The following is a 23,170-nucleotide window of genomic DNA, read 5'->3' on the forward strand; positions in this document are numbered from 1 at the left end:
CTGGGGCCTGGCCTCTGACTTCAGAACCCCGGCAGACCACCTCCACGGCCTTGCACCTGTGCGGTACAGCGCGCTCTGGTCCGAGTGCAGGCTCCTCGTGTCACCATCTGGTTTTGAACTGACTTCCAACTAGTGCTGCTGACGTGAGGGTCCATTCTGTTTTTTCTTATCAACAGATTGGCAGGCTTGTTTGTCCAGCCCCTGTGAGCGAGGTGAATGTGACTCAATCTCTGGAGCATACCCGAGTATGAGCCCGAGTCTGGGCCACCGTCTTGCCCCGGCCCTCCTCAGCATGCTCAGCTAAGGTCACACTCTGCTGGGAGGCCAACTTCAACCTGATTGACCGGGGTTTCCAGCTGCTGCTGAAAATGTGTTGGGAGGAAGGGCAGGAGGGGGAGGTGCCCTGACTCTAGGCCAGGACGTTTGGTGTTTCTGAATAGGCACCATTCAGTCTGGCTTCACGGTTGAGAAGAAGACACTCTTTATTCTGTCCTCTGTGGAGACAAAAGCTGCTCCTCTGAGCACTGACCTACATAAATTTTCATCCCCCATCTCCAGCCTCCTCAGGCCAAGCAACTGGACAGAGCAGCAGAACAGGGCTCTCCCCTCGGGATTTTGCCAACGGACACAGACGCTGCCCTTTTGCCTGGCTGGTCTCTCACTTGCTGCGCTCGCACAGCAGAGGGGGGCGTCTCAGTCATGAGCTCAGCCCCTCGGCCCCTCCCTGCCTCGCTGGGTGTGTTGTCTGTACAAGGTGTTTATCTCCTTCCAGTCTTTCTGACACAATTTTTCTTTGCTACTGAGATTAGATGTGATTTTGTATCCATGTATTTCCACAGACCGTAAACAGCGTCGTGGTAGACCTCCCCAGCAGAGTGCTGGAGGCCTGCCCTCCTTTGAGCTTTTGTCTACTTGCTGCTAGTTGGCAGCAGGCCAGAGGTCATCCAGGGTGCTGAACAGGTCAGCTGCGCAGAACAATGAGGACAAAGTGCTGTGGCTCAGCCTCAAGCCTTTATGCCCTCTTGGCAAGATTTCTTCTGTCCTCAGTCACAGGGCAGTTCTGCACTAATCCAGCTCTCCCAAAGGCTGCCTACTCAGGAGCCCCCTCCCCTGGGCACCTGGTCAGGCAAGTGTACAGACCTGCACACACACGGTACTGCCCTCGAGGCTGGGCCAACCTCTGGGCCACACTCCAGCCACCACAGCTGTATCCACAAGTTACTGTCCATGTCCCAGGGTCGCCTGAAGACTTAACTAGGCACTCTGGCTGTCCTCAGATTCCTTTCTACCCACATCTTTAAGGTGTGCCTCTACCAGATCAGTGTCCCACGTCTGAACTCACTTGATGCTTTTTCCTATTTGGACTTAGGGTTGGTCCTTTTTCCTACCCAGGTCCCATCCTCTTCTAGGCTCTTCCATGACCAAGGCCACATGGCCCAAGCATCTCCAAAAATAATGCAGTCTCTCAAGAGCAAGCCTGTGTGCCTGGGATTAGCCTGTGGTTTGTCAACTCATGTCAGTCTTAACTGTCAGACCTCTGGTATCCTCACACCAGATCAGACAGGCATCTATATTGAAACTTTATTACAAAGTTATAAAGCAGAGCTCTGTAACAAAAAATACACATTTGGGTTTGCTCTTAACACCCAAGTAAGTCTGAGAAAATCTTAATATAAGCCACTTGAAATAACACATTCACATCCAAAAGACTTCAACAAATTTATACATTTTATATTGAGCACTAATTCCTGTACAGCTTATTCTTACTAGTTTGGATCCAGCTATTCCAATGTATTATGAACCAGTCAGCTGTCCATGTCTTCTAAAACAAGTCTCAACTGAAACCTCAGAACAGTCGTAGCAAAAGCCATGGAATAATGGAAGAATTAGATGTTTCCATGATAATTAAGACCAAGGACCTATGAGAAGCAGGAGAGAATATTCAAGGATAAAAGTCAAGTTTTCTACCTAGGTTAGTAACTGAAATGGGATCTCAGAATTCCCAACTTTTACTTGGTGTAGGAATAAAGAAGATACAAAAAAGTTGGGGGAGGTGTTTGCCACCTTTTTTTCCTAAATGGATACCTTTACCAAAAGAGGTTAGAAGTCTTCAAGGCAAGCTCTTTCTCCAAAATGAGTAAATGACATCAGTTCTAATTCTTACTGAGGTTACAAACCAACCATCAGGATATTATTAACTCATGTCTAAGAGGGAAGTTGGGAGGTAGGGAGAGGTAAGGCGTCAGCAGAGAAAGCAAGTTTTAAGTAGGGAGACAGCCAGCTTCTGCCCTGAAGTTACTGCTAGGTTGTAACTGAGCTGCAGACATGTAGACCTGTTTCACAGTGGAATTGAGGAGTAGCTGAATCCTTTGTTAAACTGGTAGGCACTGTAAACTATAGTATTTACTGTCTTGCAGAAAGGTGAAAGACGATGTCTTTATAGGGAAATTTCTTGACTCCCCCAGTTCCCACAAAGGCTGTAGCCCGGAACGAATCACCCAGGACTTGGTATAACGTCAAGGTAAGTGGTCCAGTGTTAGCTGACAACCACTTTAAAATTACTTAAAATTATTTCACTCCCCCAAAGAGATTAGTGGTTGACAGCATTAAACACGTCTGTACCAATAAACAGGTCGGCTTAGAGGTTTCCCACTGCTTTCAAAGTCATGACTGGTTCTTCCAGTCTGAGAGATCTTGGCTGCGTGGGGTGGGGGGGCTGCCAAAGCCTTCGGGTGTTCAAGGGTTTGCATAGCTCGCCGAGTGGTGACGGCAGCACACACCGCTTTTCTGATAGTACATAGTACGTACGTTTGTGCTTGGCTAAGCCTCTCCGGCAAACGTAAGCTCTTCCCGTGGTAAAAACGCCCTAAGAGGGCTCGAGAACATCACCTGTTCGTTGCACGGCCCTTCCTAAAGGGCCTAGAGAATGCTTCTTCCTGACCTGCCCCTCAATCAGCAGGCTGAGAAAGGAAATGGGATAGGGAGTCCCCACCAACCTGGGGAACTAAGACTTCCAGCTGTCTGCTCAAGGGCTGAACCCAGCCTCGTTCAGTCCCTTCTGATACCTCTTAGGTGCTCTGTCTTACATGCTCAGTCTCCGGGAGCTTCATGAGAAGTCTGGCTAGAGAAGCGTGAGGCTCTCTGCCTAAGTCTCTGTGCCTTCAGTGAGACCATGTTTAAAACCTCTGTGGGAAAGAGGGACCTCATGCTCAGGGGAAAGTGGTTTAAGGCCGTCTGTTGGAGAAGGCAGAGCCAAGCAGAAAGCCACTGCTTCCACCCAAAGCTTTCCCTTTTCTCATAAACTAAAATTAAGGATGGCACAAAGTCAGGCCCCAAGAGAAGCAGCAGAGATGATCCGTGCACCATCTCGCGCACAGACTGGAATTTCCCAGCAGTTTGAAAGCCAGATGCTTTGTTGACTGCCAAGGTCAGGTCAGGAGACTGATAGCTTCCAATCCCAGCACTTAAGGAAGCAACTCTTTAAGGACTTCAAATTTTTTCAATAGCATTTCTGTTTCATTTCTCACCAGAAATGAGTTTACTGGGCCGAATTCTGTCCTAAGGAGGATCACTATTGGTCTGGGAAGCTAACATCTTTTTGGTCTGAAGAAACACATGGATTTTAGGTAATGTAGCAAGAGACTTTAGCAAAGGTCGGTTAAAGCACAGAAAGCCAGAGGGACCAGAAATGAATCCAGATGTGCTGGGGAAAAAGAGAGCCATTTCTACCAGGACTTCCGATGGGTGGAGCAGAGGCACGCCGCTCGGGGATGGGTGGGCTACAGGAGGAAGGGTGAGACTGTTTAGGTTCTCAGAGGAAGGGAGGAAGGTACAGTCCAAATTCCAGAAAGTCCTCTCTTAACTACCATCATCACCCCAAGATCGCTGAAACAGGCACTTGGCTGTGCGATCTGTGCGTGCCCAGAGGTGACACAGCATCTTGCTTGCCCTGCTCTTGGGAACACTGCAGATTTTCTTGGTAGGCTGCCCCTCTGCAAGCTGGCCAACTGTGGGCCCAGATACCTCGAGCTATGTCCCCGCGTAAGGCACTGAAGAAGCCGGTACAAGCCCTCAGGATCGGAAGACGTGCACAGCTCGGATCACGTACTGCCGGCAGATGGGACACTCGTTCATGCGCTTGCCACACTTGGTACAGGTGACCATGTGGCCGCACTCCAGCAGAACACAGTCGATGGGCGAGTCCATGCAGATCCGACACAGGTTCTCCTCCAGGCTGGATGGCACTGCTCCCCCTGGACACACACAGCAGAAAGCGGGCAGAGGGGCAAGTAAGAAGACTGTCTAAGTGTATGGGGTTGGGGGGCCGGGGGAGAGCAGGCGCACTGGGAACAGCCCCCCCAAGTCCCCATGCTTCACTCAAACAGAAACTCCAAGACAACTTTTCCCCATAGTTAATTCCACTTGCATGTTTAATCTGCACCTCTATAGGTCAGGCTGTAGATCTGAAGAGTCAAGTACTTGTAGATCAAAGACGTCCCCAGCACATGAGAACTAAATAAGGCAAAGTCCTCAAAGCTTAGAAGAAATAATTTTCGGACAATTGAGGCTGTAATACAGCCAGTGAGTGGCACTTAGGGACTCAATATTCTCTGATGCAGAACATGATGAAAAGATAAAACTGGTTCAGAAAAGTTTAGATATAAATGGAGCTGTAATGAATGGCTCACTAAGGATCATGAGGCTTATATGTAAACATGTCCCCAATTTAATAAAGCCAAGGATCACGGGAGCCCCTGGGCCATGCCACAGACTACCCCCAGGCTTCCTGTGAGGAGACATCGTGGTGCAAGAACCCGGCAGAGATTATGGCTCCCTCTTCTCTGCTCCCCACACACAGCTCTACTCACGCCCTCATGACTACTGCTCATCACACTGCATGAGAGTTTTTGAGTTTGCCCACTTGTCTCCCCACTACACTATGGGCCCCCAAATTCAACAAATGCAATCAATTTCTATAATACTGTACTAAGCATCTGCTATGTGCTCTGAGGTCCGATATTCATCTTTGAATCCCTGCAACCAGTCACATGGTAGGTGCTCTCTAAATGTCTGACAAATGAACATCTCCCAAGGGAATGATAACAGCTCACATTTATTGCAAGCTTACAGGCACTAGCAGGGTCCTGAACGCTTTGCATGTTTTAACTCATTGGATCCTCACAAAAACTATGAAGCAGGGCTTCCCTGGTGGTGCAGTGGTTGGGAGTCCGCCTGCCGATGCAGGGGACGCGGGTTCGTGCCCCGGTCCGGGAAGATCCCACATGCCGCGGAGCAGCTGGGCCTGTGAGCCATGGCCGCTGAGCCTGTGCTCCGCAACGGGAGAGGCCGCGGCAGTGAGAGGCCTGCGCACCGCGATGAAGAGTGGCCCCCGCTCACCATAACTGGAGGAAGCCCTCGCACAGAAACGAAGACCCAACACAGCCAAAAATAAATATAAAATAAATAAATAAATATTAAAAAAAAAAAAAAAACTATGAAGCAGGTACTCTTGTTACTCATTTTATAGATGAGACAACTGAGACCAGAGGGTTAAGTGGCTTGCCCAAGAATTCAAATCCAGGCAGGCGGGCTTCTGGGCAAGGGGCCTGAGGGCAGGGACTGCCAAGATAGTATTAACTGCTCAGTGCACAGTTCACTCGACAAGGCTAACTGGCTTGTGCAAGTGGTAAGATACAGTGGGCATGACCAGCATCCTAGGTTAGCTGCAGGAACAGAAAAACCTTCACTTCCCCAAAGCCAACCATCCCCAGCATGTTTTAAATGGTAGCCTGAACCAGGTAGCTATAAACAGGCAATTGGCCTCGTACCAGCCACCTCTACGCTTCCACAGGGAACTCTCACACTCCATTGCTTCTGCACTTTCTTTTCCTGCTCCCTGGACTATTCAAAAAGTCAAGAATTACATTTGAGGAGGGCTGGCTGTAAGAGGTAGTGAAACCTACTTACCCCTTTGAGGAGCTGTTGGCCCTAACAGGGAAGGTTTGGAAACAACTGAACTATATAAATACCTAAGATGAGCTGGAGTAATTTATAGAATTTCATTACTGATTACTTCTATCAGGATTAACAAATTCATCAACTCAGTTGCCAGCATTCTTCCAGGGAATCAGAAAAAGAAAGACACCAAGTGGATTGGCCAGATCTTGGTATCAGATGAGGGAGTGGGTCTAGAACTCCAAATGATTTGGGGGAGTTCAACTCTTGAGAGTTTATCAGCCAGAAGACTGTGCCCCACTCTGAGCTATATGATTGTGAGCTCTTCCCCAAGAAAGGATGTTCTCAGAGTAGTGTAGGGACCTGCAAAGCACTTTAAAACTTTTTCAGAAGACTCTCCAAATTTGTTATTTAGTATAACAGCCATGTAGCCTTGTAGGCTTTCAAAAAGGTCCAGCATGTTTTAGAATGCTTTGGATCTGCAGTCAAGATTCCTGCAGTGTGTTCTCTGGAGGTGCCCAAAGGCCCAGTGGTGGTCTGTAACACACGGGTGAGTTTGTGGCAGCGGGACGCCACGAAGAGCAGTGTGTGTCACCTTTCCCGATCTATCCCCAGAGCAGTTCTAACCGCTACCCAGCCCCGTACAAACAAGGCTCTCAGGTCACCACCCTTTTCTTTTTTTTTTTTCGGGGGGTGGGGGGGTGGGGGCAGGGCGGCACACCACGAGGCATGTGAGATTTCATTCCCCGACCCGGGATCGAACCTGCACCCCCTGCAGTGGAAGTGCAGAGTCCTAACCACTGGACCACCAGGGAAGTCCCCACCACCCTTTCTTTTTAGTTGGTACCAGAAGCTGATAAACATCCCAAGTGATCTCCCTGAAGTACACAGAAACCCTTCCCACTCAGACCAAAATAGAGTGAAAACTATAGGGGAGAGAGTGCCTTAGCACCTCCCCTCTAGTTTTAGGGGTGTGGGAGTGTGAACACAGGAGTGTGGGAAATGCACCGGATGTGCCACGTGCCACCACTTACTTTGCTGAATATTTTACAGATGCTGGCTTCTGAGCTCTGACAACCCAGAGGCATGCACATCAGGCTGCCCCTAGGTGTCCTGCCACTCTTGTCTCTTCATTGGGGACGGGGATGAGAATTTCTAGAGATGCTGAGAAGCCTTGGTTCCCAGTGAATTCCCCCACACCCTCTCTGGATGCTGACATGCTCAGAGTTCTTAAGACTTAACAGGAAGCAGGGCTGAAGGAGGGGAAGGACAGAAGAGCTAAGAGCGTAAGCCTGTTCCCAAACAGGAACAACTACATACCGTTTTGGTCTTCAGCACCACACACTGGAAAGGAAAGAGAAAGAAGGCGTCTGAATATGTGACGGCACAAGGAAAGTCTCCAGCCACCCTGCCTTCGCTTCCGAACTCTGACTGCTCGCCTGCTGGGAACCAGGCCAGCCAAGAGCCCAGACAGAACACCCGCCCTCCTCACTCCCCCTACATGCGGAGGACTCACGCACAGCTCCTGCCAGGGTGTCTGGTCTAGTCTTAGAAAGAGAAATTCCACTGCTTTGCCATGAACAAAACTGCCAAGCAGGAAGGATACTGCATAAGCAGTGTCCTTTTCTGTTGCTTCTGAAGCCAGCACTAAAGTCAGGAAAAGAGCAACAGTCTGCTCCAGTCAGCCAGGGAGTCGGGGTGCAGCCCCCGGCGGAGCCATCTGGTCCCAGGTCCTCGCCACTCTAGGGAGGTTCTGGGGACGATCCCAAAGGGGAGAGTCTGTGATCAGGTGACCAGTCAGATGTCCCCTAACTCTGATGAATCTGAACTTCTGGGAGAGGAGAGCCCCAAATCCGACTTCAACCACTGTTAGCAGGCAAGGAGTCAAAACGACCTGCAGGACCAAATCAGCTGGGGAGGGGTTGTTGGGAGGTGGGGGGGCGGGGGTAGGTTCTGGGTGAAGTCACTTCAGGAAATGTGGAGTTCCACACAGCTCAACTCCTCTCTCTTCTGCAGGATTCTCTGCCTTTGCTGTTCCATTATTCATCCACCATGAATCAGCAGCAGGGACATAAAGTTTCTTTTTTTTTTTTTCTTCCCAAACTCATCTGAGCACAGACCTTGATATTTTACTGGGCATCGCTGAAAATGATACCATGCTTTGGGAAATGAACAGCCCAAGTGCAGGCAGGACACAGTGTTCTTGCACCGTGTGTGCAAAGAAGGAGTACTGGTGGAGGCAGTAGTCAGTATGGCAGGGGCGACGTGTGGGGGGAAAGGCCATGGACTTGGACCAGGAAATCCTCAGTTCAAATCTGGGCTCTACAATAAAAGGAAGACACTAATAACGCCTATTTCCCAGGCTGCCCTGAGGATTAAATACATGTACATGATGCCTAACCCAATCCCAGCCCTCAACTGCAAAGGACAGCTATTATTAGAGGCTGCAGATGTGTAAGGTGACTCCTTCCTGGGCTAAAAGCAGGGAAGTTTAGTCAGGTCGATGTCGACTCTCAAGCGAGACAGCAAGCACGCTGGAACTCGGTGCAGCTGTCACCCAGGCGGCCCCTCACCCAGGTGCTGGAGCCCCTTCTGATCCTTGTACAGCCGCGTCACCCTCTCCATCAGCTCCCACTTCTCACAGCAGCCCTTGTAGTTGACGAAGTTGCGAGCCAGGATCTCTTTGAGCTGCCGCACGGTTAGACCTTCAATGTCCTCCAGGTCGGTCAGGTCAGATAGAGAGGCCCTCCGGCCCGGGACGAAGCTGTCCTCTGAGTCAACAGACTGCAAAGGCAAAGATGAGATCGGTGGGCTCAGCTACCCCAACCCAGGCTCTCCCTCCCAGGAGCCCAGAGCACTCATCACCCCATGCTTTGGGTGGCTGGCCTCAAGAGGAGCAGGAACAGGAGTAGTAGCTGGCATGGTGCCCTGCATCGCAAGACAGACCACGGTCTAGGGGGCTTCCCTGGTGGCGCAGTAGTTGAGAGTCCGCCTGCCAATGCAGGGGACACGGGTTCGTGCCCCCGTCCGGGAGGATCCCATGTGCCGCGGAGCGGCTGGGCCCGTGAGCCATGGCCGCTGAGCCTGCGCGTCCGGAGCCTGTGCTCCGCAACGGGAGAGGCCAACAGCGGTGAGAGGCCCGTGTACCGCAAAAAAAAAAAAAAAAAGAGAGAGAGAGAGCACGGTCTCTTCCTGACCCGCCCAGCAGCATGACCCGGTAGAAGGAGCAGCAGTCTGAGGCAGGTGGCCCTGGCTTTGAATCCTGATTCCTCCGCTGATTAGTACTGAATAGTATCAGGCAAGTGGCTCACCTCTCGGAGCCCAACTGCCCCTCCATGAAGAAGAGGCAGCAGACCTGCCCCACAGGGTTGCTGTGACGAGTAAACGCAGCAGGTCCAGAAACTACCGAGAATGGTGTTGGTCCTTCTCCCCCGGAGACAGTTCTGCTTTCCCACGAAGGAGCTCACCTCCCGGGCAAGCATCCTCTCTACGCCCTCGCGACAACAGCTCCACGGCCCCGATGGCTGTGCCCCCCTGTGCACTAGGCCCGCCACGGCTGAACTCCCTCCCATCTTTCCTCCTGATTATCTGACCTCCTTCCCCTAACAATGGCTACTGTGTGCTAGAAGCAGAAGAGAAGAACACGATTTGCACAGTGGCACCGGGAGCCTGCCCTCTGGCAGCTCTTACAAAGTCAAGAGACTGGAAACTCATGGGCCGTGTGGCTCCCCAGTCTCCACTGTGACTCACAACTGCGCACAACACACCGCCCGCCACCAAGGTTAATCTGGAATGCGAACACTAAACTCCACCCCTGAAAACCGAACTTCGGAAGGACTCATCACACACTGACTCTCCTCTCTCCACTCTGAGTCTGCCAAGAGGTTCCTAATAGCAGCCTAAGAACGCCAGTGAAAGAGCAAAGGCAAAGGCACAGACCCAAGCAGGGGCCCCACCTGGGTCTCATCCTCAGCAGGTGCTCTGGCTGTGCTCTCCAGGTAGACGGGTTCCTCTTGGTCCTGAGACACATGGCCATTGGCCTGTGGGAAGAAAAAGGTGCCATCACATCCACAGAGATGCCCCAGGGATAGCATGGGCCTCTTGCCAGCACACACCACATCCAAAACGCATTCCCATCTCCCCCGGAAATCTGGAGTCTCACGTAACAGCATTACAACAGCCTGCTCTTTAACGCTGACTTTGTCAGGCAGGGAAGCAATAGAAAGAGATTTCAACTCTAGAACGAGAGGCATTAATTCTGCCCACCGCCAGGACGGCACTAACCGCCACTCACCGTCAATTTCGTCTCAGTTTGAAGACTCCAAGTGAGAGGAAGATCACACGTCCACTCCTGTGCTGGACCGCTGTCAAGTTTTTTGCTGATACTGACCCCAAACTACCCTCCCGACAACTTCTGCCCACCATCCCTGGTTCCGTCCCCAGACCAATGCCAACTATTTTCTTCCCAGCTGTTCATATCATACCTTCCCTTCCTCCACACAAAATCTCCCCCACTTCCTCATCTGGCCCGGATGAGACAAAGTTTCCAGACCCTCACCACCCGACCCCTCTCTTCTGGCTAGTTGCTGCTCTCACATTCTAGAGATATGCTCCAACCAGCAGGGCACACTATTACTGAGAGCTGTCTTGAAACCTGGTCAAAAATTATTATTAGCCTGAGACTATGTAAGACAAACGCCTGTGCTTAAGAAGTTTCTTTCTGCTTAGAATTCGAGCTTCTCAGAAGGTTCCTCCTATAGACACTCCTTCGGGTTTTGCCATAGAGTAGTCAGAACCGTGAGCCCCCTGATCCCACCACCACTGAAGCCACGAATCCCTTACGCAGATCCTCTTCACCCACTGCCCCCAACAGGCAGAGGGCCTGGTGTGAGCCCAGAGCAAAGGGGTGTCTGAGCTCACAGGCCTTTTCCACTGCTCTCAGTAAAGGAAACCAGTCACTCACTGCCTCTAGCTGCTCACCTCAGATTAGGATGCATAATATGGAGCTAATTAAGAACAGGCCAGCAACTACAGTGGCAATGAAGAGTAGAAATAACCACCACCACCAAAAATGCCAAGGGACAATACGCTCCCACATACAGCACACGTGTATGGAGATGCATCCAAAACAATGTCTAGTTTCCTCTTAGATTTACATCGGTGTGGTACACACCGGCCTCCTGGTGTCACCTTGGAGTTACAAAAAGTCTTTCAGAGCCTAACCTCGTCCTAAGTATACAGCTTCTTGTATGTCCTTTCTTTTCCAGGAAAGAGAAACTAGATCTCATGCTGCAAAGTATGCTCCTGTCTTTTCAGTTTGCCCACTGGCTAAACCAAAATCTACAATGAATGTGTGTCCACAGTTATGCTTATTCCACACACTTCCTTCACCAGCAACTACTGCCAGGACATTAAAGGTACAGGAAAGGGGGCTTCCCTGGTGGCGCAGTGGTTGAGAGCCCGCCTGCCGATGCAGGGGACACGGGTTCGTGCCCCAGTCCGGGAGGATCCCACATGCCGCAGAGCGGCTGGGCCCGTGAGCCGTGGCCGCTGAGCCTGCACGTCCGGAGCCTGTGCTCCGCAAAGGGAGAAGCCACAACGGTGAGAGGCCCGCGTACCGCAAGAAAAAAAAAAAAAAGGTACAGGAAAGGGCCCTGGTAGGGTGAGTGGTACAAGCAGATTTGCATCCTGGGTGCAGCTCGCTGTAGAATCGTCGGGCAGCCGCGCACAAATTACTTCGCTTCCCCTGTTTTTCTGGCTGACAAGATGCAGACCTCACCAGAACCGGGGATGTGAGCTGACCTGAAGGCCCTCTGAAAACATCAGAGAAGTACCCAATGAGATCCGGTACACAGTGTCACCTGTGGGTGCAGTCTAGAAACTTCTGATTAATGAAAGGAAGCTTAAAACTGACTCCATTCATTGGAAAAGCCACCTGAAGTTTCTTGAGGGAAAAAAAAAAAATCCTTCAAGGCACTCTCCTGGCTCCCCATAAACAGAGCGGAAGCACTTAACCAAGCAAAGGGAGGAAGTCAAAGCAGGAGCCCAAACCTGTCCAGCAGACAGAGCCAGAGCTGAGGGAAGAGTTAAACTCCAGAGCGTGCTGGGGAGAAAGCAGGCTCAAGCCAACAAGGGAGCTGCTGAGTTTCCTGAAGGTAAAGCATGCGATCACAGTGGCCTTTATGCCTCAGTGCTCATCAGAGCTGAATCAGGGGGCCCCATCCTGGCAAAGGAGGTGATCATAAACAAGAGGCAGCAGCCATCCACATCCTGTGTGGGAACTGACAACACTGGCACGTGCCTGCTCCAGGCGGCTCAACGCCCTTTAGACGTGAGATCACGCTACTCAGTCCTCCCGACATCCTGGCAAGAGCAAAAGTGGTCTGGATTACTAACCCCATTTCATTGTTATAGGCTCAAACCTCACCCAAACTGACCCAAGAGTCAGTGACAAACCGGATGTGGAAACCGGATTTCTTAGGTCCTAACCCTCCCACTATTGCCCAAGTCGTGTAAGTAAAATAGTGCGCCTACAGGACGCCATCATGCCTCACACAACGGTGAGGTCCGCCCGCATCACTCTAATCCAATAGCTGGTTGCTCCGTCTACCTTCCCCCTTGGAGGGGCTTTCTCAGCACAAAAGCAATGTGTTACTCATTTCTGTACTTTCCACGCCTGGTTCATATTTCCGTCGATGTGCTGCTCTGAGCTTACCATCCCCAGGCCCCACTAGGATGCTGGTAAGGCTGCTTACTGTTCAACAGCCCACCGACCACTGCCCCGCCCAGCCAGGCTGGCAGGAGAAGCCGCGCGCTTGTCTCAGTCACAGTGTTTCCCCACTCTCCCTTCCCTCTACATGTTCCTTTTCTTCCTTTCTTCCTTTGTGCCTTTGTGCCTGAGGAACGGAGTTCCCCATCCGGCCAAGGAAGACCATAACAAAGGTGAGTAAGTAGGAGGGCAATTTGAACAAACTAAATGCAAAGACTACCAGTGAGTTTTCTCAAAATATTTCTGGAAAAATGAATTTTTTAAAACTCTCTAACTGGGCTATGTACATATTAAAAACAAACAAAAGGGCTTCCCTGGTGGCGCAGTGGTTGAGAGTCCACCTGCCAGTGCAGGGCACACGGGTTCAAGCCCTGGCCCGGGAGGATCCCACATGCCACGGAGCAGCTGGGCCCGTGCACCACAACTACTGAGCCTGTGCTCTAGAGCCCGCGAACCACAGCTGCTGAGCCCACACGCCACAACTACTGAGGCCCACGCGTCTGGAGCCCGTGCTCTGCGACGGGAGAGGCCACTGCAGTGAGAGGCCCGCGCACTGTGGTGAAGAGTAGCCCCCGCTCGCCTCAGCTAGAGAAAGCCTGCACGCAGCAACGAAGACCCAACGCAGCCAAAAAAAATGAATAAATAAAATAAAATTAAATTAAAAATTAAAAAACAAACACAAACACCCAGTACCGTGTATCAATATCCCTGAAAAAAGCCACAACGTGAGTCAGATGTCCAGAAAACATCATCCCTCATCAGTAAGCAGAAAGGCGTCACATAATCCAGACACTTAACCTTGCCCCACTGCCACGGTGCAGGCGGGAGAGGCAAACGAGCCCTCCAACTGGCAGAGATGTTGTGGCTGCAAACGGGCCCATACCTGCTGCCGGTCCCGAGCCTGGGCTGGGGGTGAAGAGGGGAGGCCGGGTGAGGTAGGAGGTACCGTGCTGGTGTGAGGCTGGGTCAGGAAGGCCTGCTGCTCGGGTGAGTCCGGGGACAGGCTGGGGGCGTGAGTCCTGCCCTCCTGGGAGATTACAGGCTGCTGGCCAAGCACCAAGAACACCAGCTCCTCCTTCTCCCGGCACATTTCGGTAGAGATGTCATGGAGGCTGAGATAGTCCCTCAGGTCCTTCACCTTCATCTTCATCAGCTCCTCCCGCTGAAAGGCTGTAGCTCGGAAACGCTGGCAGAGAAGGCAGAGGCGGGGCCCACTCCCCACTTGGCTCGAACAGGCCATGCAGAAGTTCTTCTTACAGTCCAAGCAGGTCTGCTGCTTAGAGCAAGAGGCAGAGGAAACCACGTCAGACACTGAGAACAAGACAGTGCAATGGGAGCTGGGCGAGACCTCCCCCATCACTCTTACTTTTACTGAGCTCCTCCTCTCCCTGTGGGTGCAGGCTACCTCGCAGATTTCAGGGTAAAAGCCACTCAGAGGTGGTGCAGCCCCTGTAGGCATCATGTATCCACATACAGGACACTACGTGGAGTGTTCCGTCGGAAGTTTACTTTATTCATTTTACTGATAGAGAAATGGAGGCTATTAATTAAGACTACCAGCTTCAGGATAAAAAAAACCCCGCATTTCTATTGTGTCCCTCCTCCATTGCTTGTGGCGTCACCTCGGGGGTGTAACTTAGCCTCTCTGGCCCTCAGTTTCCTCATCTGTAAAGCAAGGCGATAACAACAACTACCTCATAGGATTGTTGTAAAGTTAAGAGATGATGGAGGCACTTAGTATACCTGACACGTGAGTCTTCAGTAAGTGTTCAGTCTTTTAATTATTCTTGCGAGGAAATACAGGCCAATGATAAGAGTCAAAATTCAAATCCTGAACTATGATTCTTTCTACTTTATTGCTGAGATAAGAAAGCAAATGCATAAAGGTTATGGTGGTGACTGTTGTTTCTATTAATGCTATTAATTAAATTTTTTTTTTTTTTTTTTGCGGTACGCAGGCCTCTCACTGTTGTGGCCTCTCCCATTGCGGAGCGTAGGCTCCGGACGCGCAGGCTCAGCGGCCATGGCTCACGGGCCCAGCCGCTCCGCGGCATGTGGGATCTTCCCGGACCGGGGCACGAACCCGCGTCCCCTGCAGGCGGACTCTCAACCACTGCGCCACCAGGGAAGCCCTAATTAAATTATTGAGGGGCCACTATGTGCTAGAGCTAGACTTGGCCTGTCATTTAATTCTCAAAGCAACCCCGCAAAGTAGGTATTCTCGTACCTCCCTGTTTTACAGACCAAGCATCTGAGGCCTAGAGAGATTAAGTCCCACCCTAACGGGCAGGCAGTAAAGAGTGGAGCTGGAATTCACACTCGAGGTCTGTCTGAGTTTGGTGGCCACAGTCAGGCTCACGTTGCCTAACTCAGCCCCAGGCGAGCCGACAGCTGGGCTGAGTCAAGGGCCTGGCTCTCCATCTCCCATCTGCCAACCCAGTGCCCCGTCTGCAGAGGCTGGGGCCCAGGCCCCACCCCAACCCCAGGAAGGCCCACTCAGAGTGCTGGGAACTCAGTGGTGCCTGAGAACCTACCCAGGACAAATATTTAGTCAGCCACAGGAGGCCCTCCGGACGTGATTAGGGAGCTCTCGTCTGTGAAAGTACAGGGTGTCTCAGACGGGCGACGAGAACGCCCGGCAGGCAAGCTGGTACCGCCTGGCAGCAGCTCCTCCGGGGATCGCAGGCCACACAGCTCATGAAGGCTTGCTCAGCTCACAGGAAGCAACATCCTCGGCCTCTCGCCCCGCAGGCTGACCGAGCACGGTGACATCTGACTGAGGCCTGTTCCAGCCACCAGCAGGCCACACGCCACCAGACGGGTAATCCCTGGGCCCGCGGGGCTGGTCCCGGAGGGCACCCTTACTCATCCTTTAGAGAAATTTAAAACTTTTCATCCTGTGGTGACTTAAGTATTAACCTTAAGAGTTCCACTCCCTCTCTTCTAAGTATAGAAAGCTGTTCAAGCTAACAAGAATGCCCAGGAGACTGAGATGCCCAGAGCTGAAATCACAGATACTCTTGTGTGGCACTGAAGTAAAAGTCTGCATAGCTGGTGTCGTTATAGTTCGTTTTCTCTAAGTGTCATTCGTGCAGTAAAGGAAAACAAGCATAATGCTTACCATCGTTTTGACTAGTGATACTTAGAAGCTGGGGAAGGACACACATCAAGCTCCCTTATTCTCTACACAGTTATAACCAGACAATAAAATGTTCAGCGACTGACTGGAAAGGACGCACGGCTGCACTCGCTTCATAAGGGTTCTGGGACCAGTAGCCACTCCGGTGGAAACTGGATGTTTTTGGGTATTGGGGGTTCAGTCATATCTAAAGCTTTTCTGTTGGGCAATGAGATGTGCTTAGGATGACAGAGTGAAATGACGAGGCTTCCGTGCAATAAAGCTGTAGGTCCTGACGTGCAACATGACTTAAGTCAATGCAGTTTGATAAGACCTAGCCTGACAGAATTAAAAAGCCCCGAGTTGCTCACTCAGCCAGATCTAAACAACTCTCTTCTTCAAAGGCGTGCAGCGCATTGGATGCAAGATCAGAATGCAAAGGCAGCAACGAACCCAGCTTCTCCGCACCCCCCAGCTCGCCAGGGACTCTCAAGTCCCGGCAGCGGCATCTGAAACACACCCTACAGGAAAGAGTAAGACAGTGCTCTCTTGAGGCTAAAACCTCAGGTCTGCAGAGGCAGAAGAGAACAAAGGAGAAGGAAAAAGCAGCTGTCAACAAATGTGGGCAGAACAAGCAAGGGAAACACATAGGTATAAATTCTAGCAAATGGTGCCAACTGACTCACGAGGTCGCATGAAGCGTGGCCTAGGGGAGCCGACGAGCCTGCCCAAATGCCAGGAACATGGGCAAACACCAGCATTGGGAGGCTGGCAGGGGCTCCCGCCTTTGCCGGTCCACCCTTCCTTGTTCTACCCTCTCCCCAGCCCCGTTCCCGGGCACAGGGCGGGCCCACTTTCTCAGCCCACCAGCCCCTCCCCTGCTAGCCATCCTGCCCATAAGCATCCCCTCCTGCAGCCCACCGGGAGGAAAGGGGCAGCCCGAGGCGTGACACACTAGGATTGAGTGCTAGCTGGTCACGTCCCAGCTAAGGGAACTGTGCAAAACAGATAACCTCCCAGAGCATCAGAGTCTCACCTGTAACGTCGGAAGCTCAGCCTACCTCAAAGGACTACTCAAGTACTACATGAGCTAAGGCACAGCAAACCTCAGCGTGCGGCGGGCGGCACAACGCACTTAAAGGTAACACCGTCACCTCCTTTTCCCCTTCCCCCGAGACCTGAGTATCTCTTCCACGTTCCCAAGTACAACCTCCCTGCCAGGCCACCTCCCAGCCTCCTACTCAACCTGGTCAGCTCAAGAGGCTGGGCGCCAACCTCCCTCCAAAATTGTCAGGGCTGCTGCTAGACCATATGTAGGTGTTACCAATACAGATGGGATAGGGGGCTTGTGGCAAATCCCAGCCTGCCATTTCTCTCTGAGACTGGAAACTCTGGGAAGGCAGGGCTCCATCCTTCTTACTACGTCCTCTCTACAAAGTCCTAAGTGCTCTCTGGACTTTGTACCCAATGAGCTCACGATGAAGAAAGGAAAAAGAGACGGGAGGATCCCTGTAATCACGTCAATTCAAACACTTCTAGAGAAGACATTTTAAAAGCTTGCAGCTGTTAAATGCCAAACCCTTAAGATAAGATGCTGATCCACTTAAGCATGAAATTACAAGTGCAAAGTTCTCATAGGAGAAAACATCCTTAATATTCACAAAATTCACTGTGAATTACACAGAATTAATCCATCCCTTTGTGGCAAGAAAATATTGTACCAATAACCATCTTTTACCTTCCAGACTGGAATTTTCTTCCCCCCCCCCCCAAAAGCTCTTCTTGCTACAGAAGCTTTCTTTTTGTCTCCTTGTGTGGCTACGTATTTGCCCCCATCTTCCTGTCAGACTACAGGCTCCCTACTAAGGAGGGAAGACTTTCTTCACCTCTGCCTGCCTAGCCCACGCAATGTGTGACACACAGTAGACGCTGAATAATATATTTTCCAGTGAACCACTGAATAGGAAAAAAAAACTCCTTATTTTAATCACTGTCAGGCTCCTAGGCACCCAGACCGATTCTCTGCCTTCTTTAGTTTGACCTCCTCCTCTGTTTCCTCCGTTTCCTCTGTCTTCATCAGCTGCGTGCCCTTGTTATCTTAGTAGCTAAAACACCTGTTGTATCTGAGTCTCCAATTTTTCATCTGTAAAATGGGTTAACAACCACTTCTTCACAAGGTCTGGCACAGAGAGTTGCTCACTAAACGGAAGCTCCCTCGATCAGTCTCAGCCTCCACCCTACACCAGGCTCTGGGAACTTCCCTCCAGGTGTGCAGGGGCTTCCTAAGTGCTACTCCTATGGCTCCATCAAATTACCCTCCTCATGAAGCCACGTCTGCTCCCTGAAATGGGATCGATCAGGCTGCTGCTTTGTTCAAAATCTTTCTGATGCTTCCTTGTTGTCTGGTGGTGACAGGCTCCTTACCATGGCAGTCATGGCCCTTTACCACCTGATCCCAAACTTGCTGCCCTAACTTCCCTGGGACCCTGCACTCTGGCCAAACAGGCCACTCACAGTTCCCAAATCCACCTTGAACTTGCTCCACATCTGGTGCTTTTACCTCAGCCACTGCTTTGCAAAGCAACAAACTTTCCTTCATTCTGCTACAATTATCAATTTACCAGCAATGCCTGACGCCCTAGTACTTAACTTATGCAACTGACTATTACTAGTTCTTTGTAAACGTGGGCCTCCTCGACCAGACAGTAAGCTCCCTAAGGGAGAGACCTATGTCTTAGTATTCTCTCCACAAAACTGTAACCTCCAGCTACTAGCATGCTGCTGGGACAGTACCGGCCCTCAGTGAAAATCTTCAGCATGGAAATGTCAGCCATAAACTGATGAAAACAGAAACTCTCTGGTCTACTTCCTCTTTTTCAAACTGCTCTCAACTCAGCAGTCCATTCGTTCATTCATTCATTCATTTTAAAAATATCATTGCCTACCTACCGCGTGTCAGTCACTGTTCTAGACACTGCAGAAAAGTTGTGAACAAAACTGACAAAATCCCTTAATCCTATGTACCATCTGAGAAGACAGGCAATCCACAAACACATGTATGTTGGGCGGTGATAACCACTATAAAGAAAATAAAGCATCTTCCCATCCTGACCCAACCATCATTCTCCTCTCTCTGGGGGCGGTTTCTTTGTTCATTCACGTTCTCTCTTCAGGCTGAGCAATGTCGAGAACTTGCTAAATCCCCTGGTTCTCTCAAGTTTCCAATGTGCTCGACATGCTTATCCTGGGCCTGGATCACCACCATCGTCCTCTCTGCGCTTTCTCTCCATTTTCCACTCCAGAGGATAACTGACTTTTTTTAAAAAAGGCGGCGGCGGGGGGTGGGGTGGTGGTGGTTTCAAACAAACCTATTGCAAATTCATGCTGCTTCCTTTATTTGTTTGTTTATTTTTTAAATTAATTTTTTGGGGGGGACCCGCTCCACACGGCTTGCGGGATCTTAGTTCCCCGACCAGGGATTGAACCCACGCCCTCGGCAGTGAAAGAGACAAGTCCTAACCACTGGACGGCCAGGGAATTCCCCATGCTGCCTCATTTAAAGGAGGGTTTTCCCTATTCCTTTCTTGCCAATTACTCTGCCACTTCAGCTGGTTGTTCCTAGCATTTCTCACAATGTAACGATGAAAACAGCACGAGCTTTGACGTCCAACAGACTCTTGATGTACTTGAGGAGTCCTTGAAACTACTACCTTAGATAAAGGGAACAATTTCTTCATCTGTAAAATGGGAACAAATGATAGTAGTACACACATCATAGGCTGTTGTAAGGTTTCAGTGAGACAACGCATCTGAAATGCCAGGTTCAGCGCCAGGCACGTGACCAGGATCCGAGAGCCCTCCTTCCATCTCATCTCAGACCCTCAACTCCACCCCACCGTCTCCACCACCGACAGCACTGAGGCCACGTGGCCCCGAGTTCCTCCTACTCGCCACTTCAGTCTCCATCATGGACTGAACCTTTCAGCCTACATACAAATGGAGAGGCACCCCTGCCCACCGAGCCACAGCCCCCTGGCCTGCAGGAGCCTCTCTGGTTGAGCTCTCAGCGACTGGGGAAGCCAAGCAAACCACAACAAAGCTTGGCTACGTGCCCACCTTCCCCGCACTGCAGTGAGGTGTAGGCAAAATACAACCTATAAGGCAAAATGCCAGTCCTCCATCATCTTAAGAGTTACAAAGGGGTGGCTGGTCAAGATTTTGAGCTGCAGAAATTCTGACATGCTGACTGTCTTCGGGGAGAAAGCTTGAGAGTCAAACACCTACGTTTGAATCCTGGCTCTGCCATTTAATAACCAGGTGATCTTGGGGCGCTACTTAAGTAGAGGGGAAAGAATGAGTATTTTAATGTCTCCAATGCTGTCAGGAACTTGACAGTTTCCTTTTTACCTGTTAAACTTTAAGCCTTAGTTTCTCATATGTAAAGTGGGAGGGTAGGGACCCTAAAACCTACATCATAGAGTTACTGTGAGGATTAAATGAAACAACAACTCTATACATTACTTTAAATAGTCCCTGGCATACAGCAGGTGGTTTAGAAAGTATTTTCCTCTCAAATTTCTCATTATCATCATTTTAACATCACATTCTAGGCTGCAAACCTCTCATTCTGCAGAAGAAGACAGATGCAGCAGTTCTCTTCTCCGGGTCAGGGCTCACCTTCGGCCCCAGGCGTGCTTAGCACAGACAGGGGGATGGCCCACACCTGTACACCATGGCCCAGCCAGTGATTTTACCTCCTGCTCACTAATCTGGAAAACACGGCTACCATGCATTTCAAATGAAATGGCAACAGTAAATAAGCTCTAGTCTTCATCTTGTTAGGGTCCTGACGTACCTGAGATGTCCTTGACACCGTTTTCAATAAAGAGAACAAGTTCACCTGCAGCCAGGCTTTATACGACGGCAGCTAATGAAGGAAATAACAGCAAGTGCCTGCTGCACCCCAAGCATCGCGCCGGGCACCCCTCGCAGCTTAGCGCATTTTATTCCCACAACACTGCGAGATGAGAAGATGAATCTCAAGACAGGTTAAGTCATACAGCTAGGAAGTGGCCGAGCTGCTATCAGAATTCAGATCTAGCTGGCTCTAAATCTATGCCAAGATGGGTTGCTTTTGCTTGCTTAGTTTTAATACTTTTGTGAAAGGACAGGTCTGGGTCGCCAGCTTTGTACAGGCAAAGGCCAGGGGCAGGCACCATGGAAGGGTCAGCAGACCTGCCTGAGGGCCTTAGGCTACAGCAGCCGAGCAGGCCAAGAGGTCGACACTCACCTTCCTGGCCATGCTTGCGAAGTGGGCCCCGCAGGCCTTGCAGTTTGGTTCCGAGCCCGTGGGGGAAGGGAAGGAGCTATACCCAGGGTTGGAATAGGCCTGCGTCCTGGCTCCCTGGGGCGGTGGGGCCTCCTCAGGCTGTCCATCCAGGCAGAACCAGTTGCAGCAGGTTGCCCACATGATAAAATCTGGCACGAGGGAGAAAGGGGGAAAGGTCAGAGTTAAGACACAGCTTGACGGCGTCCCCATTCCTGAGGGCACAGGTGAGCAGTGACATCGGTCCACACCTCCCATCACAGTCAAGGTGAGGATGGACTTTCGGGGGCCACCGACTTCCTACTGCCTCCTGCACCACGCCTGCTGCTGTTACAGGAAACGTGCGCACAGACGCCCGATCTGCAGGACAGGCCGGCACAGGCAGCAGAGCTGGCACGCTACCTTTGAAAGGTTGCTGATGCCTGTTTGGGTTTAATCTGAGAGCTTTGCTTCAAATAAAATCTTTTGTCTTAGCAATTACAAGTGGCCTAACAGCCATTTTATTCAGGAACGTGACTTTGCCCCTAGAGCTCAGACAGATACAGCTCTATCATACACACGTGTACAGTTCCACACTCACATTGACCACGAGGCGGGAGGATCATTACTTCATTTATTTAGATGAGGCAACCCAGGCTCAAAGGAATCAAGGTCACACAACGAATATATAGAGAACGGAGATTCCGAAAACCCAGCTCTTCTGACTCTAAACCTAACGTCCTCTTCCTTATACTACGTTGCCCCCTGGTTTCCCCTCCCACCAGTCGGCAGAACTTACGTATGTCTGACCCTACATCAACGTCTACCATGGCACCTGTAATAGTTAAGCTTTTTTTCTACCACTAAACCATACATTCCTTGAGGGCAGGGACCACTTCTTATTCATGTCTGTTCTGTACTCAGCAGTGTCGTGCACACAGCAGACGCTCCACAAATGTTTGCTTCCTTGCTGAATCAGTGCCTCTGCGGGCTTTTTAAGAAGTTTTGGGTTATTACTTCCATTTTACATATCAAATACAGGAATTAGGGGCTGGAGGGGTTGATGATTTTTTGAGATCACAGAACAAAGAGGATCCAATCTCTCAAATGTCGGAATACACTAAACATTGAAAGGGGGCCCACTAAAATGCCAAGCACTGCTGTAATAAAGTAAAACGTGCTTTTCTCAGTAGACCAAGGTCGTCAGGATGGACACTGTGAGCCTGAACTCTGCTAACAGAGATAATGAATGAAACATGTCGTTTATTAGCAATCAGTTCACACAAAAGAATGGTTACTTTCTGCTCCGCCTCCTGACTCGCTGAAAGTGCCTTTGTTAGATCAGAGTTCAAAGACGTAGTGAGCTGGAAGGAACTAGGACGCCAACGGGTTCCACCTTGGTTATTTTTTAGAGGAAAAGAAAGAGGCCCAGCAGGAGGAAGGAACTTCCTGGTTCACCCAGCTATAACCTTCCGCCTCGTGACCACTCCAGGGCCTTTCCAGCTTCCCAACACCGCCTCCAATAATACATGCATTCACTTCTGCAGGCATGTCTGATTAATACCTGTCCCACCCAGTGGCCTATGACCCCCATGAGAGCAGGGACCATGACAGTCATACAGTGCCCAGCAGATGGGTGGCTCAGCAAGTACTACTGAATGAATGAATCACATACCATATTTAAAGATTAACTAACCACACATTTGTTCCATTTCCTTCACATCAGAAACATTTCTCTCTGACTCACTATGACTTGTCTGAAGACTCTCAATTCCCAGAAAACAGGGACTTAATCTGCCTTAAGAATTCGCAAGGAATAATGAAGTCCAGAGCAGTTAAATAACTGAGTTATTCGTTGGCAAGAGACTGCAGGCAACAGCAGAGTAGTAGCGCTCCCAAAGAGGAAGTCTGTAACTCTTTAAATCACCTGTTGATGGAAGCATCTGAAACAGTGTGTAATAATACAAAGATCAGAGGATCTGGAATCTGAAGACCTGGGCTGTTACCCACCTCTAACAAGTCA

At 50.5% G+C, this 23,170-nt stretch overlaps 1 protein-coding gene across 9 annotated transcripts in view; it reads right to left on the reverse strand.

Moving 5' to 3' along the window:
- Nucleotides 1-1,710: 1,710 nt before the first annotated feature.
- The window catches only part of RFFL (ring finger and FYVE like domain containing E3 ubiquitin protein ligase), a 74,717-nt gene continuing 53,257 nt past the window's right edge, over nt 1,711-23,170 (reverse strand). For 7 of the 9 annotated variants that reach the window (XM_067021806.1, XM_067021804.1, XM_067021800.1 and 4 more), the window contains 6 exons: nt 21,133-21,320; nt 13,608-13,997; nt 9,912-9,995; nt 8,529-8,739; nt 7,276-7,299; nt 1,711-4,253 (listed from right to left, as the gene is read on the reverse strand). In XM_067021806.1, the coding sequence (XP_066877907.1) occupies nt 4,072-4,253; nt 7,276-7,299; nt 8,529-8,739; nt 9,912-9,995; nt 13,608-13,997; nt 21,133-21,312 (1,071 nt within the window). In that variant the 5' untranslated portion in view covers nt 21,313-21,320 and the 3' untranslated portion in view covers nt 1,711-4,071. The remainder of the gene's footprint in view (nt 4,254-7,275; nt 7,300-8,528; nt 8,740-9,911; nt 9,996-13,607; nt 13,998-21,132; nt 21,321-23,170) is intronic. The other 2 variants (XM_067021798.1, XM_067021805.1) reach the window with 2 other exon arrangements.

The sequence above is a fragment of the Kogia breviceps genome, chromosome 19 (genome assembly GCF_026419965.1).
Source record: "Kogia breviceps isolate mKogBre1 chromosome 19, mKogBre1 haplotype 1, whole genome shotgun sequence".
NCBI classification, from domain to species: domain Eukaryota; kingdom Metazoa; phylum Chordata; class Mammalia; order Artiodactyla; family Physeteridae; genus Kogia; species Kogia breviceps.